This window comes from Pygocentrus nattereri, chromosome 12 (assembly GCF_015220715.1).
Source record: "Pygocentrus nattereri isolate fPygNat1 chromosome 12, fPygNat1.pri, whole genome shotgun sequence".
NCBI lineage: Eukaryota > Metazoa > Chordata > Actinopteri > Characiformes > Serrasalmidae > Pygocentrus > Pygocentrus nattereri.
Genome location: NC_051222.1, coordinates 22017222 through 22036437, shown reverse-complemented (window position 1 = coordinate 22036437; position 19216 = coordinate 22017222). Strand labels below are relative to the sequence as shown.

The 19216-nt window shown below is 40.1% G+C and overlaps 2 protein-coding genes and 1 pseudogene across 5 annotated transcripts; 2 read left to right on the top strand and 1 right to left on the bottom strand.

Annotated features, from left to right (window-relative positions):
* Positions 1 to 2: 2 nt before the first annotated feature.
* cryzl1 (crystallin, zeta (quinone reductase)-like 1) lies at positions 3 to 7322 on the top strand. 3 transcript variants are annotated; one of them, XM_017699016.2, is made up of 14 exons: positions 4 to 136; positions 1308 to 1380; positions 1820 to 1897; positions 2034 to 2106; positions 2988 to 3032; positions 3118 to 3186; positions 3378 to 3511; positions 4087 to 4198; positions 4554 to 4574; positions 4752 to 4850; positions 5000 to 5112; positions 5276 to 5381; positions 6515 to 6560; positions 6661 to 7322. In XM_017699016.2, the coding sequence occupies exons 2-14, from the start codon at positions 1318 to 1320 to the stop codon at positions 6758 to 6760; spliced, it is 1059 nt and encodes a 352-aa protein (XP_017554505.1). In that variant the 5' UTR covers positions 4 to 136; positions 1308 to 1317; the 3' UTR covers positions 6761 to 7322. The 3 variants fall into 3 exon arrangements, with proteins under 3 accessions (XP_017554506.1, XP_017554505.1, XP_037399140.1); XM_037543243.1 differs by lacking the exon at positions 4 to 136 and adding an exon at positions 231 to 428; XM_017699017.2 differs by lacking the exon at positions 4554 to 4574 and having other exon boundaries at positions 3 to 136.
* Positions 6744 to 15029, bottom strand: setd4 (SET domain containing 4). Of its 2 annotated transcripts, none has more exons than XM_017699014.2 (10): positions 14382 to 15027; positions 14181 to 14276; positions 14062 to 14099; positions 13881 to 13969; positions 12536 to 12965; positions 9745 to 9919; positions 9538 to 9619; positions 9290 to 9370; positions 9006 to 9129; positions 6744 to 7974 (listed from the first exon to the last, which is right to left on the bottom strand). In XM_017699014.2, exons 1-10 carry the CDS (start codon positions 14500 to 14502, stop codon positions 7801 to 7803), a joined length of 1410 nt encoding a protein of 469 aa, XP_017554503.1. In that variant the 5' UTR covers positions 14503 to 15027; the 3' UTR covers positions 6744 to 7800. The 2 variants fall into 2 exon arrangements, with proteins under 2 accessions (XP_017554503.1, XP_017554504.1); XM_017699015.2 differs by lacking the exon at positions 6744 to 7974 and adding an exon at positions 8147 to 8531 and having other exon boundaries at positions 14382 to 15029.
* LOC108428178 lies at positions 14779 to 17894 on the top strand (annotated as a pseudogene).
* Positions 17895 to 19216: the final 1322 nt, after the last annotated feature.

Below are 19216 nucleotides of genomic sequence, written 5' to 3'. Positions count from 1 at the left end.
CAACGGTGGGATCACGACGTAACGCGAGAAGTACGGAGTTAACGCGAGACGGAGCCGACGACGTCATTGTTTTGATCCGGCTGCAGCGGTGATAACCGGCAATACGAAGAAGAGGATATAAATACACAGCCTAAAGGTACCGATATATTTTAAAGTGAACGGCGTAAAGGTGGTGTTTACTGAGCTGTTGACTACGTGCCATTCGGACGACAACGCTTAACATTTGTTCTGCTCTCATGCGTGACCCTCGCTCTCTTAGTTAGCGCGCTAGCTAGCTTAACTCTTTTGGCGCTATGCAGGGAAGATGACCAGGTATTGACTGCAAAGCAGGATCAGACGCCTTAAGTCAAATGACGAGCGTGTCTAATAGGAGAAGATGTGCGGGTGGCATACAGATGGGTGACAGATTAAAGTGAAAACCTGAAGAAGTGAGTGGAGAAACAATGCGAGTGCAGATGCTTCCACACAGCTGTGATACTCTTTCAAAAGCCTCTTCGAGGGTTCTTTAGTAGAGTAAGTGGTTCTACGTAGAACCGTTTAATCTTAAATTAAGCCATTTTATGCTTAAACGGATCTCTGCATGGTGAAATGGTTCTACAGAAGGAGAATGTGTTGTATATGATTAACCCTCAAAAGGATTCTTCTGTCTTCATGGCGTCAAGCTTGTCACAAGAGAAGAACCCTTTTTCAAAATTTCAGAAAGGTTCTGTGTAGAACCATATGCAGCCTGTTCCCCACCAATCGGAAGAACCATTTCACCATGCAAAGAACCATTTAAGCATGAAGTGGCTCGTGGCTCTAAATAGAACCGTCGCCTTTACCAAAGAATCCTTGAAGTAGTACCCTGCTCTGCGTCATGTATGAAGCTGCTGAGCAGGTCCAGTTGGCCTTGATTTTGGATCAACATGGCAAGAGGGAAAGAGCTAAGTGACTTTTAACAAAGTTTCATTACACAAAGTCATAAAGACAGTGACACCTTTTTTAGGTTGGGGGAAAGACACCAGTAAACAGGGCTGAGTACTGTGTGTGAAGGTGCACGTTCAGTGACTGTGATGCTAGTGCATATTGTGATATGTAAGGGAGAAAGAGTGATTGTTCGTCAGGCGATGAGAATGAAAGTGCAGGATGTGTTCCGCCTGTTTTGCTGTGGGGGGCATTATGCTGGTATGGTTTAAGCACCCTTAGAGGAAAGGTTCTGCACACAGTTGGACACCTACAACTGATTTTGGACAGCACATTATTATTGAATCCAATATGATTATTGGATAAATGCATTTTTTTTTATGTATCATGTCAAACTTTTGCAGGTAAGACAACATGAAAGGACTATATTGCAAGCTGAGTGAAGCTGGGGAGGTGAAGTTTATTATACAGGAGACGGTGAGTTAATAGGCATTATTGTAGCTTGTAAAGTCTTTCATACGGCACAATATAAAAGCTTGGATTAATTGCTAATCAACGATTTTATAATCAATAATAACATTTAGAGTATAAATTAAAATATAAGCTAGACAGAGATATTTGTTTAGATGTTTACTACATTCAAGTGTTAGGGTAACAAGAAGAAGTTATTCAAGTGTTTATGTCATTCAAACTTCTTTCTTGATGTTATACAGCTTTCTCAGTCATTTTAGATTCATGTACAGCTCTGTCTACCATTCTGGACACACTTAGAACTTCTTTATTTGTTTTCAACAACTTCCTAACGATTATTTTTTACACATATTTTACAAGGCATTCATATTAAAATGATTTTATTCATTTAGCTAAAACCTTAAAAATTAAAATATTCTCCACTTTGTCATGTTTTTATGAACAGAGTGTGCCTACAACTATTGGAAACCATCAAGTCAAAGTTCAAGTAAAGGGCTGTGCGTTGAGTCCTGTTGACATAAAGGTGAGCATTTGCTTAGCCAGCTCAGCTGCATGTTCATTTTGCAAAGAACCTTGTGGTGTGACTATCTTTGCCCCAGATTTCAGTGTTGATGCCATAACACCAGTCAAGCACAAACAAATCTCTGTCTGTTTTGCAGTTGTGTGAGGATTTGAAGCTGCAGAGAGAGCACATCCCTGTTGGAAGGGAGATTGCAGGAGTTGTACTCCAAGGTTGCATTTTATGACCTTCTCATCTTTAGTGACTACGGGCTGCCCAGTGTGTTGTTAGATGTATCATTTGTTAATGATTATCGTGATATTGGCTTTTGTAATACCGATATCACATAAAGCTGCAACTGCAAAGACCCTTATAAACCTATTATTGCAGAGGTCTTCAAATGTAGACCTTGAATCTAGTTTCTAGTTCTGGATTTTATAATCACTGGTAGGTATGACACTATGTGGATCATCATTTTGCACCCACAATTCAAATACCTAACAGTGATTACAAAATCCAGGACCAGAAACTGTAATCAAGGTCCATGTTTGAAGAGCTCTGTTATATTTTGTGGTGTGAACAAGCTGACAGATATTCCATGTGTGTTTCTGTAATTTTTTGGTGAATCAGTGCATTTACATAATTGAGATAATTGAAACAAATTTGGTAAATTTAAGCTGGCACCTTTCCAAAAATGATTGCTAACTGCTGTGAACTCAGTAGGTAGAATTGAACTTTTGTTTTCTTTTTGTATGCCAGAACATTCTGCGCTGCAATTCATAATTTCCAGGCCTGTTTTTTTAGTAGTGACCTCTGCTGTGAGTGTCATACTGACATGCTGCTACAACATATTTAAAGTTTCAAAAGATACCATTCACCCCCCAATCAGTACAACCCATATGGCTGAACTAAGATGCAAAAACAGCAGTTTTTAATTCATTATTTTTGTGATGTTATGCCTGTTCAGCCTTTGAGTGTTCTTTCATACCTATTATAGTTTGGAATGCTACAGTGATGCATTTGGACAGATGCATGCACACTGTTTTAGTCCTTTTCTTTTGGTGTTCTATTCTTGTTCTAACAACTTTAACTTTTCAACTATTCATCTTTTTAGTTGGGCCCAAAGTGACCTTTTTCCAGCCCGATGATGAAGTTGTAGGTAGGAACTGTATAATTGGAAAGTTTTGGAGACATGGCAAGGCTGAAAAGCGTGAGATGTGAATTCTCTTTGCATTTATTTTCAGGAATCCTTCCCCTGGATGCAGAAATGTCTGGTCTCTGTGATGTTGTCCTCATAGATGAATATAATTTAGGTAATTTCCACAAATTAATGTCACTTATGATTTTAAAATGATAATACAGTGAGTACAGAATTTAAACACAAAGTTTTTGACTGTAATGTGCTTTGGTATGTGTGCCCAACGGCGTTGGGATGTTTGTGCTCAGTTTTTTTTTTGTTTGTGTTTTTTTTTTTTGCACATTTTATGTCTGTATGTGTTGACAGTTCAGAAGCCTGAGAAGGTGAGCTGGTTTGAAGCTGCTGGAGCGATTAAGGATGCTCTCAGGGCTTACACAGCTCTGCACACTCTGGCCCGGATGGCCGTGGGACACACACTGCTTGTGCTGGATGGGGCAAGTGTATGTACCTCTGTTAACACCCCTACGCTTGTTACAACTAGTATTAACAGAGCTGCTATTACAAACTACAGGCTTGTTATTCACATATTGTTATTAATGTCAAGGCTTACTATTCAGGGGGTACTGCATAGTAGCTATTAGATTTGTTATTAAATAATTAATTAAAATTAAATATAACTTAAAAAGTAACAAATGAAAGATCCAAGGAGGAGAGCACTTTAGTAAATTCAAGTACTGTTTTGTAAGACTGGAACAGATGCATTTAGACACAGAGTAAACAGGAGTCACTAAAGTAAATAATGGTGTGGATATCAAATTATTTTACTTATTTTTTTTATTTATCTGAGTAAGTGCATATTAATAAACCTAAATGTACCAGTGCTAGTCAGCTGATTAATAAAGGACTACCATATAGCTGGAACCATTATAATATATGGTTAACAGTTTCATTGTCTTTTTTGTTCACTTTATGCACTATTTAGCATCTAAGGGAAAATCTAAGCTATGCATATTCAATATACTATCTTTGCACATTTTCTTACCCACGGATCTCTTAATTTGTGTTATGCTTGTAGCCATTTGGACTGCTGGCCATTCAGTTAGCCCACTACCATGGGGTGAAAGTCCTGGCTACCGCCGTGTCCTTGGAAGACCAAAAGTTTCTAGAACAGCTCCGGCCAAGTGTGGGTAAGTGTTTCTAAACGTTCGCCGTTTCACATGTCCATTGAAGTAGGAAATGATTATAAGATAAGAGAGAATATTTGCAACTACTTAACTGTAAAAATCAGTTTCAACTTAAAGCAAAACCAAACTCCGAAGTTTTCAATTTAGTTTTATTATGCCGTCCACTGCATGGCACTCTTGTATATATGATCTTACATTAAGGTGTTGCCAGAACAAGTGGCACTCCAGTCTTCTAGTAACTGGCACTGCCTGTGACTTCCTTCTTACTTTCACTCATCACTCTGTGTCTTCTCCTCTTCGTATTTTTCTGTGCATCTGTTCCTCCTCTTTTTCATTCTGATTCCTGGCACTTGCAAAGGTGTGCTTGAATCGCTTGTAGGTGAGTGTTTTATGGTGTGTCTGACATTTTCATGAACCTAATAATCTTAGCAGGTGTAAAAGAGCTGTTTAATGGCTCTGATTTTAAGTGCTAAAATGATGATAATGATTATTTGCAGTGGGGTATATGAGTGTTAGCTGGATTTAGGCCAGGCATGTTGCTTGGTTTTTTTTTCAGCCAGGGTGATTGGAGTCTGGGACTCAAAAGTGGACCTGGTAGACTCCTGCCTAGAAGAGACCGGCGGGCTTGGAGTGGACATAGTCATTGATACAGGAGGTAAGACTCAAAGAACTTGGCTTATTTGGGACAGAATGCACAGTATGCAGAAAATACTAGTATTGCAGTTACATTATGTGGCATGCATTACTTTGAAATTTTTATTTGCAGTCTGCTTTTATTAATTTGAATAATTCACCTCCAACCAGTGCGGCTCTATGAAGAGGAATCAGAGGTCAAGAAACATCTCCCATACAAACATGATATCATCAGTCTTCTTGGGGTCGGTGGTCACTGGGTCACCACAGAAGACAACTTGCAAGTGAGTGACTAGCTGTACCTCTGGTTGTTTTGATATTAATAAATCCAAATTGCTCTGTCTTTGGCAGTTATATGGAATCCAAATAAAATAAGACATTTAACAAAGTTAAAGTTTGTTGACTTGGTGATTTTTCAGTAATCCTTCTATTGCTGTTTGCCCTCAGCTTGATCCTCCAGACAGTCGCAATCTGTTTCTGAAGGCAGCCTCTGTCTCTTTTCTAAATGAGGAGGTATGGGAAGCATCCAGGGCCAGACAGGGCAGATATCTTCGTATCCTTTTTAAATGGCCAAACTGGTTTCATCTTGTTATTCCATTTGTGTCAGTCAGATGTTAAAAACAATGGAGGATTCCATAGTAAGTAGCTAAGAGGCTTGCATCCTATCACTGGGGCCCAAGTTCCAATCTTGACGATGCAACAACAACCAATGGTTAGGAGTCCACCAGAGTATTGGCCTCAAACTCCTCGCAGGAAGAATGGCTTAGCTGCTGGGCCACTACCTGACAGACTTTAGCATTTTACCTCGTTTAACATACCCGATTCAACTCATCAGCTGATGGTGAGTTGAATTAGAAAAGTTTTTCACACCCTTATCTACAATAACTATGGGGAGTCAGTGCCAACATTGCTTAAATAACACTTTAAAACTACTCTGTTGATCTTTCTTACTCATTGCTTTCTATTGTGTTCCGTACTATATGTTAGACTCCAGAGGTTACCATTGCAACACGGTGCCAAGTACAGATTACACAGAAGAGAAAGAAGTATGTACTGCAGCCTGTTAAGTTCATTCTTCCTGTCTGAGTATTCACTGTACACAAGAACACTATAGTTTCAGTCTAAGATGGATCTAAGCAGGGGCGTCAAAACTATGAAGTGGGTCCAGGAGGACCACAGCCCTGCAGAGATTAGCGTTTCCCATTTCAAACACTATAATGTAATGTTGCAATTAGCTCATCAGCTAGTAATTATTCTTAAATCCAGCATGCTAAATGAGGTGTTGTGGCATTTAAGGGATACTCTAAATTTCTTATCACATCTTGGGTTTTCTTAATTGTACAAAATATCTTTTAATTGTGCCTATTCTAACTAAAAGTAGAGTTGTTATAGGTCCAAGTTAATTCATAACATTGTTAGATGTTAGTGTTAGAGAGAAAATCTTTTATGTAAAAAAAAAAAATATTTAAAAAATAAATAAATAAACAATTCAGTCAGTGTGTTGGTAATGGACCATAGACCCTACAGTATGCATATGGCTGGAAATCAGTCACTGAGTGTTGTTGAGGCCTGAGGAGGTTTTCCTTCAGTCCTGAGGCTGCTAGAATGGCCTCTTTACTGCACTACTGTACATGTGTTAGCCTGGCTAAACTGGGTTATATGCCTTAAGTGTTCTCTCTCTCTCAGATATAATGAAAGATGTGGTTGAGAAGCTAGCAACAGGGACCTTCAGGTAAGACGAGGAACAAAACCAAATGTTTATACACTGTCCCAAGAGAGGGCTGGAAGATTCTGTAAAGACTTAATTTTTTTTTTTTTTTTTTTTGGGATAGGCCTCTTGTAGAAAATCCTGTGCCTTTGTATGAAGCCACTGTTTCCATGGAGATGGTGCAGAGAAGACAACTCCGAAAGCGGGTAGTGGTGAAGCTTTAATGAAGAAGTTTCTGGAACTACAAATTCCATCCTTTCACAGTAAAGTGACTTTGGTAACAACTTCATAAGAGTATACTGACTTTTTCAGCAGCCAGTAATGTGCATATGTATGTGTTGCACTATGTAAGGTATGTCAATGATCACTTTTTAATTTTTCATAGATTGCAGACGTGTACTTTTTCTATTTAATTTTTTTTATTGGTTACTACTGACTTACTACTTTGTTTGTGGTAAAGATCAGACATTGTCTAGGTAAACATTTATATGTAATTTTACAAAATATGTGACATTTCTATAGCCTCACTTGAGCCCCACTAAAATGAGATGTGACTCTGCTATTGTATAAAAATTATAAAACTGAACTGATTAAACATTTTAACAAACTGAAAACACTGCTTGTACTTCAATCATTTTGACATCGTCCTCTGGTTTGCCCTGCAGTGTATTTCAGGCTGCGTAAACACTATCTGTGTACTGATATGCTTTTGTCTTTCCCAAACTTGTTATAAACTACAGAGCTGGTCTTAGATCAGCATGATCATGCCACATTTTCATGCCCACAGAGACCTAGGAAAATAATTTCTTGAAAAATACTGCAGTTATCTCCAACAGCTCTTTACAGCTTCTATAGAGCATTAGCCTATACTGCATCTGACTGAAAACCTAGATAGAGCTAGCACTTGTCCTACAGCAAAGAGCTGCCACTTGCACAAAGAGAAGCACTATAAGGCCTTTCTTGTCTTTTTCTATTTTTACTTTTTATTCTGTCCCCCTGCCCACTACAGAAGTCTCCAAACTGGCTTCCTGCTGCATAGCACAGAAGTTTGTTGTTCCCCATTCATGCAGCGAAGGTTGTAAATCAAGCAGAGCACTTTGTCTATTTTAGACACAGCCTTGCTAGCTTGGGTTCTGAGACTTGGTAACTGGGTACAGGCCTATTGTGCAGCCCAAAAAATATCCAAGTCCCCCTTTGCACAGATTTGGCCAAATCCTCCATGTCTTGGCAGGAAAATGACTAGTGACAATATCCTTTGGCTCCATCAGCGTTCTGTGTTCCGAATGCCGTCCTGTTGCCATGGCAATGATTGTGGCAAAAGGCTTTGGAGAACTTCTTTGGAGCGTTCTAGAATCGCTCGCTCCTCTCGTCTCAGGCCTTCAACCACGCCAAGCTGTTCCAGTTGGGCCTGGTCTGCACCATCTTTGAGCTGAGCTAACTAGAAAATAAACAAGAAATGTAGTGGCAGAACTACAAAATCTCAGGTTTACATATTGAAATCATGGATCCACTACTAGTGACTGCCTTTTGCACAGGTTTCAGAGCAGCTCGCTCATTGAAGGGGAATTCCAAATTCTAGGAAACTTTCAGAGTCGGAAATATTTACAATGTTGGTGATAGGAACCAGATGTCTGAAGAGTTTAATGTCTCTAAAAACATCTCACAGAAAGCTGTTGCATGAAAATGTACAACATGCACATGGTCTATACCACTGGTTCATGACTTTACTTAAAGATGCCATTAATACTTTCACAACTTAGGGGACAACAGTCTCCTCTGAAATGATTGGAAAGACGAGGCTAATTGTTTGATGCAAGTGCATGCAGTGTTTTGTTAGACAAAACTGTCCCTAAAAATATTTTTTCAGACCTTTAGATCAACATCACATATAAAAGCTCCAAAGACATGTGTAGGTTCACTGGTTGTTTTGGGCAGTCAATAAAACAGATATATTTGTGTTGTACACATTGTGACTTCCAGTTCCTGTCAGCACAACTGTAAAGAAAGTAAGATTTTCTGCAATTAACCATTTTACATCAAACCACTCTAAATGACTTTGTTTACACCTCAACCACTGACATAGGCAGACATTCTGAAAAATCATTGAAATTCCCTTTGAACTTTATTTACTACATAGTGTTTACGGATTAGGGAACAAGTAAAATTATTGCTGACAACTCAAACTACAAAATGACTGTACAGAACACTACAGCTCACTATTACAGGACACAGTATCGTTTCAATAGCAAGCAGTTATTACTTTCTTGATTTTTAAAACTTGTTTGTTGTATAGATTTATAAAACAACACTATTACATGACTAGTTCCCATAGCGGTGTTAATTAATGAACAAAAGCTATTACCAACAGATTTAGTTTAATAAAAGTTTGATTTCGAGTGATTTCATTAGCCCTATTAGCATTTTTTACTCAAACCATTCCTTTAAGAATCAGTGAAGGAGTAGGCTCACCCTTTTCAGTACATTGATATTGTCATCACTGAGATGCTGGCACAGCATTTGGGCCTTGTGAATGCACCACTCCTCTGTATCCTGACTCACTGCTGCCCCCAAAAGGACACTCTTCCAGCTGGAGCTGCAGAGAGCATTGACTGTGTTTTATGTAACATGTTGGTACATTTATGAGTAAGCCTTGATTTCAGCAATGATAAATGGATGCTTTCAGTAGGTACTGTATGGTGGCACAGACTGGGACAGCCAGAATGATGTTAGTGGACCATATAAATGTATCTTACTATTGTTCTGGCTTTAGTGAGAGTAATTTAAGCACAGTCATCAGCCTCCAGGATGGTCCATCTATTCCAAATGTGAGGTTTCTACAAGAGAGAGAAAGCACACAACTTAGGTCACATTAAGTAACAGAGTAGATCTCCCCACCCATTGATTAACATCAGTTTAAAACTCTACAACTTGCACTGACTATTGTCCTGCTATTGAGAGATTTAACTACCTATAAAATAACTGAGCTGTCTAATGAACTAACTTTAAAAAGTCATTGTCCTTCAGGAACAGCAGCTTCTGTTGTAGTTGTTTGTCTCCTTCGTTCAGACACACTTTCAGAATACCTAAGGAAAACAACCAAGGATGAAAGAAACATCTCAGACACCGCTGACCAATCAATATATTCCTTCATCTGTTTCATTTCCATGAATATAGCAGCATATAGAGATAATTTATTTGGTAGCCTCACCTAGATCTACGTAGACCACACTGTGTTGGTTGCCAGGGGCAACAAAACCATATTCCAAAAGGAGTCGTTGGTTGTCATGGGGACCGTAGCAGATGAAAGCTTGCTGGAATTTTCTACAGCTTTGGATACTTCTGATCTCATAGCAACGAGTCAGCTTATTGAACCCTGCTTCAACCTTTTAGGGAGGAAAAAAGAAAAAAAAAAATCAGACTTGACGCCTCTTAGAAAAGGCTTGAGAGTTTGAAAGTGCAGCACAGCATTTTAACTATTCTTTAAATTTCTGGAATTTTCCTAGGATGTTCCAGGTTAGGTGTTACAACCCCAAGTGCTACTGTGACCAATAAGACTACCTTGGTTTTAAACTTCCACACACTCTCTGGTTCATCCTCCAATTTTTCGTATTCCTGGTAAATCTCCAGTATTTTTGTAATCCCTCCTTCTGATGTCGCCATCACTTGGGATTGCCACACCAATATGTATATATTATTTTCAGTTTTTAGGTATACCAATCTAGAGCTGGGCGATATGGCCAAAAATGTTATCATGATAAACAATATTCATATCGTTCGATGTCGATACATATCGCAATAAATGTCAGTTCATTATTTCTTTACTAGTTTGAAGGCTGATTTTTGCTCATGGGTGGTTAATTGCTGTTTTAAACCATCATTTATGGTCGTAATATGACAAATACTCACCAAACAGTGGAACATATCTGTCCTGGGACAGTGGGAGAAAGTGTATGGTGAGCTGGTTTTATCAGCTGTAAAAGCACGGCCGCAGTTTTTTGTAGTAGAGTCATAATTTAAGAAAGAAAAGAGATTATTTTTAGCTGTCTGGTGACGAGTGCTTGGCTATCCCGTTACAAATGCTAAACCAGTGGCCAACAACAGTGCTAAATTGTTTAGTTTCTCAACAACGTCAACTTAGTACGAACAGCGAACATCAGCTGGCTCGGCATGTCAGCGAAGGATCACACCGTCTTAGCACCATTAGTCCTGCCACAGCCATGTCAGAGCACATCACGGTATTCAAACACCAGCTAGCAGACGACTGGGTTTCTCTGTACTGCCGTAGGAGTTTGAAGGGTGAACCGCAATATATCAAACACCAGACAGAGTCCTCCTTTTACATATGTTTAAACTGCTTTTGAGGGCTGTAACTGACATGAACACACCTTTTCACTTGCTTGGGAATCCACTAATACTAAAATATGACTTTTTGAGCTCTGTAACACCGCTTTAGTTGTAAGGATTGTGATTTAACACCGCTAAAGCTTGTCAGGATGTACATGAAGAGGTGAGTTCACACTCTAAGCCAGAATAGCAACACCACTGATCTCCTCACTCACACTCGGTCACAGGAGAACAGATCGCCGGTCGCTCCACTCACAGTGGGAATGTATAACTGTGTTTCAGCCATAGCTAAAGACTTACATGTGGCCCCCTTCTCTAATCGTAGAGAAACTCGGAAATGCAGTGTCTCCTGGCGACAGCAGAGTAGTGTCGCTTCCTTGCAATAGAAAACGCCACCAGGGCTGTCGCTGAACGTGGAAGCGTGAGTATGGTGCATTACGTCGAATATTTATCCAACATGTCTTATCGCTCTATCAAGGAAAAGTTGTATCATGATAATTATCGTTTTACATTATATTATTATATTTTAATTATCGCCCAGCCCTACACCAATCCTGTATCTACAGTCATCTATTCAGTGCTGTGACAGTCTCTAGCAGTGGCATCTTAGTGTTGCTGGTACAAATGTATCAAGCACATCAATGTTGCCGGAGTAACTAAACACGGTGCACACTTACTGGCCACTTTACAACCAGAAAGTAGCTGATCTTTTTCCTAGTACATGAGAATGAGGTAGATTTGAGGTGTCCAATATCATCTGCAAAGAGCCAGTGTAGCTGCAGGTTTTCATTCCAACAAAGCAGAGGCACACCTGATTTAACTGGTTAAATCCATCAGTCTCCATCTTCAAACAGCTGAGACAGTGTGCTCCTGCTTTGTTGGGATGAAAAATTCTGATACACCAGCCTTTTGCAGGTAATACTGGACACCCCTGAAGTAGAGGGTGAGCGACAAATTGTGCAGCAGTAGATGGGCTACAGTTAGTAACTACTGACCTACAGTGTGCACCCATATAGTTTATACCACTGGTTTATGAATTTACTTAAATACATTGTTAAAACTTGGACCACTTGTGGGTGTAACAATAATACATACTATATTGTATTATATTGTACTGTGGCTTGCACACTAGCTTGGGGCCAACATTAACTTGTGGTTAGCACATTAGATCAATGCACTGCTTAGTTTATTTAGCACTGTTTAGTGTTTTGATGTAAACACCCTGATCTGAAAAACTCTATGGTACAGTCTAAATTCTCAAATACTGTACTTTTACAGTGTTAAACGCTAATAAATGAAAATGAAATCATTAATATTAACATAAGGCACATTATTTAGGACACTCCTTTTTGCTGTACCAAGAAAGGTCCTGAAATGAGACTGAATCGAATAAAAAATGTGTGACTCTTTACAACTCTACAGACTAAATACACTGAACTGTGGCAGCCATCGCTGTAACTGTAAAATTGAAATATTGGCAATCTGACATCAAAGTCATGCACTTTATGCAAATTCTCAAACAACTTTACAGAAACAGGCTGGGTAAATCCATTCCTGGTGGACCATGATACCGAATCGTTCAGTGATTGCTCTGCTCTAACACACCTATGAACAGGTAAGAGCTCCTCCTTAACTGACATGAATGAGCCCCTTACCTGGATTTTAGGACAATGATTCAGTAGGTCCAGATACGGTGCCAGTGCCAAGACATCCTTCTCTCTTGAGAGATAATCACTCTGGACATGCTCCATATACACAGTACGTGTATTTACACTGCTCCATGCCCACCGAAATGCATCCTGGGTAAACAGGTCCTCTATGGGCTGGGTGAAAAGAGGCTGAAGGGATGAGAAGAATGGCTGCGACGAAGAATACAGCTCCTGGAACTGTTCTCGCTGATCCGCTGCCTTTTTTTGAAGACCATAAGGCAAGAGTTCCATGATATCATCTGAGAAGTACACCGGGCATGTGTAAGACTTAGGAAGGACTTTAATGTAAGGACTCCATTCTGATGCATCCCCGAAGTGTCGCTCAGCAATAAGGAACGAACAGAGGGCCACGAGAGGAGATACAGGGGGCTGCCACCTGTATAGAAAGAGGCAGAGGAACTGTGTTAGTTTATCAAGTTACTTTTCATTTAAATTTTGTACTTACATTTGCCCACTTTTCTCTCACCAGCTGTACATAATAAGCAAAATAACCACAAAGCAAAAATGTCCCAAAACTCAAAATTTTTCTGCCTTGAAACTACAGGGGTAAAAATCCTAAAAAAAAGACGTAACCGTAATAGATCAATATAAATGAGTAAAAAAAAATAAATCTATGCATCTATACGCTGTCAAGTTGAATTGAATAATCTGTTAGAATACTGATCAAGTTGAAAACAACATGAATGACAAATAATAGTCAATTTTCCTTCAGGAACATGAGGTATTTCCAAGTGAAACACAGTATCAAAAAGGGTCTCTATAGTTAGCAGGGCAATTTTGCTCAATTATAGGTTAGGGTTATTAAAGGGTGACGTGATGTTGATTTCTCCACCCCAGCACATGGTGGTATAGCCAGAAATCAAAAGATCAGGGCAAAAATAATTATGCTTAAATAGAAAATGAGTGTTCCGTCTTTTAAATCAGTGTTTCTCAACCCTGGTTCTGGAGGCCCACTAACCTGCACATTTTAGAGCTTTTCCTACTTTTCCAACACACCCACTTTAACTCAATAATGGGCTGTTAATGAACTGATTAATTGCATCAGGTGTGTTGGGAGCAGAGAAAACACTAAGAGTGCAGGGCAGTCAGTCCTCCAGGACTATTGGTTGAAAACCCGGTTTTAAATCAATTATAATATGATGAGTAATGTATAATATAAGAAATCAATTTTCAGGTTTAATCTTTTTTTAATTACCGTGAAAGGGCTTAACTCAAAAACGGCCCCTTATAAATCATCATCATGATCAGACAGTGTGTATGCGACTGAGGAACAAGGCGTAGAGATAATCACCTCTTTATATATTCTCCCATGTAACTCTTCAGAACTGTGTCTGTAGTCAACAAGCACCTCTCAGGTAAGGAAATCAGCAAATCATTGGCCTACAGAGGGACATAAAACCAAAGCACTGAGTTATATTTAATATTTGTATATGTGAAAAAAGACTGTACACTGATTTTGGCAGAGAAATGACCTTAATGGGTTTAGTAGCCATTAGTCCTCTTCCTATATCTAGACAGAAAACAAACCACCACGTTACTTCACTACAGCTGTTACACAAACTCTGCTTAGCAAGCTCAGCTATTCTCTTACCTGAGAAGCTGGCTGGTACCAAGGACCGAGAACTGAAGCCTTTCTTTTTAAGCCACCTTCTTAGATTCACAAAGGGGGCTTCGTGTGATAATGTAACTGAAGAGACACCAAAAAATGTTAGTACGAATTACTACACTGACGAATTACTACACTGACGCCATCAACTTCAGTTAGAACACTTAAACTAAACCGTAGCGTTACCACTGTACGCATCTTCTCGCTTTCTCCTTCTTTTTTTCCTTGATCTTCTTCCATTACTGTTCTTCATCGTGTTTATGTCTTGCGTGATGTTTCTCGCTCGCGCTGGAAACGACGGAGGCATAAACAAGAGGCAGCCAGCCAGCCAGCTAACCTGTTACCTAGGCTAGCTAATGAATGATTTGGCAGCTCATATGTTCTCTAACGAACAGAGCCTAATTATTGTTCACATCTTCTGGCACTCATTGGCACTGATACCGCTGCAGGAAACAGTCGTTTCACAACTCTGATGAAAAAAAATAACGTTAATACTGTTCTCTCTGCGCCTCGCTCTCCATGTGTCCACGCTGGTGACGTAAGCGCGTCAGCTACGCTCGGCCGCGTCACCGCCGATCTGTAAATGCACGTTTTTCAGTTCTCCGAGGAAACAGACGATCACGATGTTATAGGTATCGAATACCATGAACTCGATCACGCCTTAAACCCAGCCTGCGCAGAAAGACGGCATGTTACTGATTATTACCCAGTCACTGTCAGTGTTTTCCACTTAATGACTTAACGCCTTTTGACTACGGTTTGCTTTGGATAAGATACAGCACGTTTCTCTGCGTACTGTGTCCCTGCAGCAGAGCCAGCTAGCACTTTCCTAGCCTAACGTCCGTTATCAGCTGTTCCTGACGGCGCGGGACGTGGGTCGGGGGCAGGCGGCGGTGGTGGGGCTGAAGGGGGTGGGGCTGTCACCGCTCTTCCACCAGCTGGACATCACTGACCCGGCCAGCGTCCGCACAGCGCGGGACTTCTTCAAAGCTCAGTACGGAGGGGTGGACGTCCTCATCAACTACAGTTCAGTTCAGTTCAGTTAGACCAGAGGAGCCTGATCCTGGTGATCTAACAAACCTGGAGAGCTGAGCTCCAACAAACCTGGCTCTAACATTCAGAAGCACCTGAAGGCCATGATTAACTGTTGGAGCTGAGCTCACCAGGGCTGTAGGTAGGACTGGGAACAGGGGTTGGTTTTCAAACTTTTCACTCTGACTCTCTTATCTGACAAACCAAATGATATCGACCCAACCTATAAATAATCATCAGTATGATGAAAGATTGGATTTCGATAGATTCAGTTATATTAGAATACATGCAGCGCATTTGTGACAACCAACCCCATAGCATAATAGTCCTTGTCTGTCAAATGGTGAGATATAAACAAAAATATTTAAGATAGAACAGATTTATTTAATTCACTAATTTTTTTACTAGTTCAAATTTGTGTTTTTGTCTACATTGATGGATAAACACATGGTTAAATGTAGCTATATTCTAACTGAAGTTTGTTGCGAGAGACATGGCTGAATCCCCTCTTTGTTCCAATCTAAAGCGCTATAAATACACATCCTTAACCTTCTATTCCCATGATAAAGTGTTTGCAATCCTCACCGCCACGCCATCTCCCCCTGTTTCTCAGTACTGCATCAGTCCTAGGAGAGCTGTTGGGGGAAGGGGGTCTGGCCTACAGGTAAAAGCTGCCCAGAATACCAGCCCAAGTTCTCAGAGTTCTCCCTCTCCGTCAGTCAATCTTCTCTCACACTACCACCACATGTTGCTTGATCTGAACTCACAAAGAACAGTTTGAACATTGTCTTCCAACACAGCCGTAAGGTCCACACATGACAGTCACCCCCGCCAAAATTGTTACAACCAACCCATCAGCATATGCTAAAGGCCAATCCCCTCCTATTTGAAGAAACAGTACTACATTCCTCTTTTGCCTCTTTTTAATGACACTGTTTATTTTTGGGTGGGATCCCATATCTCACATTAATAACAAACATCAGAATCTCACATTTTACTTTGTGGTATCTCAGATCAAATCTCTTTTAGTTAGAGAGATGGTAAAGAAGTAAAGGACCTCTACCCTCAAAGTAATACAATTCAGTATAATATTTCTAGACATTACACCTGATAATGTAACAGATAACAGCACTGTAACAGCCAAAATATGTGGCAAGCAACCCATTGTTTCCCTACTGATGGACAGACGAGAAACTGCTGCTTCTAAGGGTTAACAAGTTAAGGCATCTGTGTGCTTGTACATGATAGTGGCAGATACAACGCCCTTTGGGACCCAAGCTGAATGACTCTGCGGGCCAATTTTTTGCCGCCGGAGACCTGTGCAATCATCAAACCTCCCCATCATCAAACCAGGTGGTAAGTCATGACTACCCGCTAGATCAGATACTAGCAGAAATGTTTAAATAGGTTAATTTAGCAATATCATTTTTTTCATTGACCGGACTGAGACCTTTTTACTCAACATACAGAAGTGGTGACACTGCTTTTAGTTTTTGTGCTCCCAGAAGTCCTTGCCAGAAGACATTTATATTAGTTAGTTATATTAAAAAGCAGCTTAAAATATTTACTTTTTGTTTAGATTTACTATGGATATACAATAAAATTACTGTAAAATTTTATGTTTCTAAATTGCTTATTTCTTTTACTTATTTGTTTTTATAATTAATAACTTTTTCAATGTCAGTTGTTTTTATGCAGCCCATTTTTATATATTTGTTTCAAACTGTGGTGAATTTTGAGATTACACGATTCATTGAATGATTTCTTACAGGATCATAATCAGTTCAAATTATTGTGACATCAATTTATTATTATTGTTATACTCTACACCTTTCTTGCTCTTCACAGGTAGAGTGGTGAACATTTCCAGCATGATGGGTTTCACTTGGGATGCTGCAGCCCAGACCTCCAAGCCCGTTTGTGTAGTGACAACAAAACCGAAGAGGGACTGGTGAGGTTGATGGAGCGTTTTGTGAAGGATGCTGAGGACAGCGCCCACTCCCAAAGAGGCAGGCCCAATACAGAGTGGTAGAGATCGGTCTAATCAGTCTGACCAGGATCCAGGCCAGAAGGCTGATGGCAGAGCGTCCTGGAGATGCAATCCTGTGTAATGCTGCCTGTCCAGGCTGGGTCAGGACAGGGCCCAAGGCTCCAAAGTCACCAGATGAGAGCGCTGTGACCCCAGTCTATCTTGCCCTGCTAACACCTGGTGCCGGAGCCTCACGGGCAGTTGGTGTCAGAGAAAAAGGTCCAGCCCTGGTGAAGGACTGGGTCTGTAACAGAATCCCAAATGGCTCAGTATTGTACATGTAGTGCAGTATTTGGTAAGGATGCACTAATATGGGAATTCTGGGTTGATTACAATATCCAATATTTTTTCATATACATATCTGCCACAGCACAGTAAATATCCATTTAATATCGCAGCCAAATCTAATCATCTGCCTAATGTTAATAATTATTTTTAAGCTGTTTTCTCCCCTATGGTCTTCACCACTGGTATATAAATTTCCAAAAAGACAAAAAGGTCCAGCCTGGTGTTTAGTTCTTCAATTCAAAATCAATATTAAACTGATGGAAATATAATGATAATAGCACATACTACATTTGCATCATTGGAAGACAAATATTTCACCAAGTTCTGACTCTTTAAATACTCTTTCAACACACTTGCAGTCATCAGACATTACCAATTGTTCTGCAATGCATCAAAAACTATTGTGGCTAGTGCACATGCTCAGGGCATACATACTAGGTTGTACTGAATGAATCGGGGAGAACCCCAATATAAAATCTCAAATACTGTATTTTTATAATAGTAAATGTTCTAACATTAACAAAGTACATTTTCAGGCACTCTGTTTTGCCATGACAAGAAATGTATTCAAGACTCCACCACACTGTATCAAACCAAGTGATTAATTTCTAATCATTATTTACAGCACATGGACAGAAATGTAGTCATTGCTATAACGTGACAGCGCTGCCCACTATGCCATTGTGCCGCCTACAACACCAGTTTAACATAATATTATTTATAGCATGTATTATTATTATTATTATTATTATTATTATGAATACAATGGTAAAAATTCATTACTGCTCTGTTGTTACTGTTTACATTACAATACTATCAAGTAAGCACCTGATACTATCAGGTGAGCACCTAATACTGTCAAGTAAGCACCAGATACTATGTTGTGAGTACCAGATACTATCAGGTGAGCACCAGATACGATGTTGTTATCCTCTGTCAGTTTCTCATGGAAGACAACATTTATGACTGAACAGACCATTTCAACAACTCATTTAGCAGCTAGGACTTTATGAGAGTTTTCACAATTTATAGCTAACCATATCTGGACTCAGATTTCTTTCTGGTCCTCCGAAATCTCAGACCACAACTCCATTAGAGCTCAGATCCCTTTCACAGCGCCCACAGTGCGTAGTGCTCGCCAAGTGGGCAGCGTTCTCTGACAAATCTGACCAATCCGGTGATGAGAAGAACCACCAGACCTGCCTGCTGCTCTCCTATTGGCCACGCTGAAATGATTGGCCGAAGTGTGTCACGCAAAATTGGAAAAATGGCCCTGCAGGTCTGCCGGGGTGGGCTGCATTTTTGGCCGTGGTCCTTACTGAAGCTCCACCCGGCAAACTTTCATTCGTTCAGCGGTCAGCGTGAAAGCAGCTGAAAAGCGTGCCCAGCTCGGGCCTTTAACACCGTAAAATCACGCGAGCTCTTGCATCTTACCACTTTATTATGTCAGCTCTCCTGTCTGTCTCACATCACTGACAGACTTTATCCTGAGTAGAACTTTATAAATAATCCTGGGCTGTTTTACCTGCTGAAGCGCTGAAGACTGTGGCTGTGTGGACGCTGAGCCTCGAGGTCTTCACCATAAAGCAAAGCTAAAGCGGACTGGGGCTGTTTTGTTTTCACAATGAACAAATTAATCGAACCACAAAACGAACTACAAACTGACACCACC

Bases quoted from the DNA above. Each gene is read 5' to 3' on its own strand.
- setd4 (XM_017699014.2), bottom strand. From the start codon at position 14,502: ATGCCTCCGTCGTTTCCAGCGCGAGCGAGAAACATCACGCAAGACATA. The intron at 12,966-13,880 runs GTGATTATCTCT...CTTTCTATACAG, and splicing joins ATGGGAGAATATATAAAGAG to GTGGCAGCCCCCTGTATCTC. The intron at 7,975-9,005 runs GTGAGCCTACTC...TTTATTTTCTAG, and splicing joins ATATCAATGTACTGAAAAGG to TTAGCTCAGCTCAAAGATGG.
- cryzl1 (XM_017699016.2), top strand. From the start codon at position 1,318: ATGAAAGGACTATATTGCAAGCTGAGTGAAGCTGGGGAGGTGAAGTTT. The intron at 3,512-4,086 runs GTATGTACCTCT...TTATGCTTGTAG, and splicing joins TTGTGCTGGATGGGGCAAGT to CCATTTGGACTGCTGGCCAT. The intron at 5,113-5,275 runs GTGAGTGACTAG...GTTTGCCCTCAG, and splicing joins CCACAGAAGACAACTTGCAA to CTTGATCCTCCAGACAGTCG.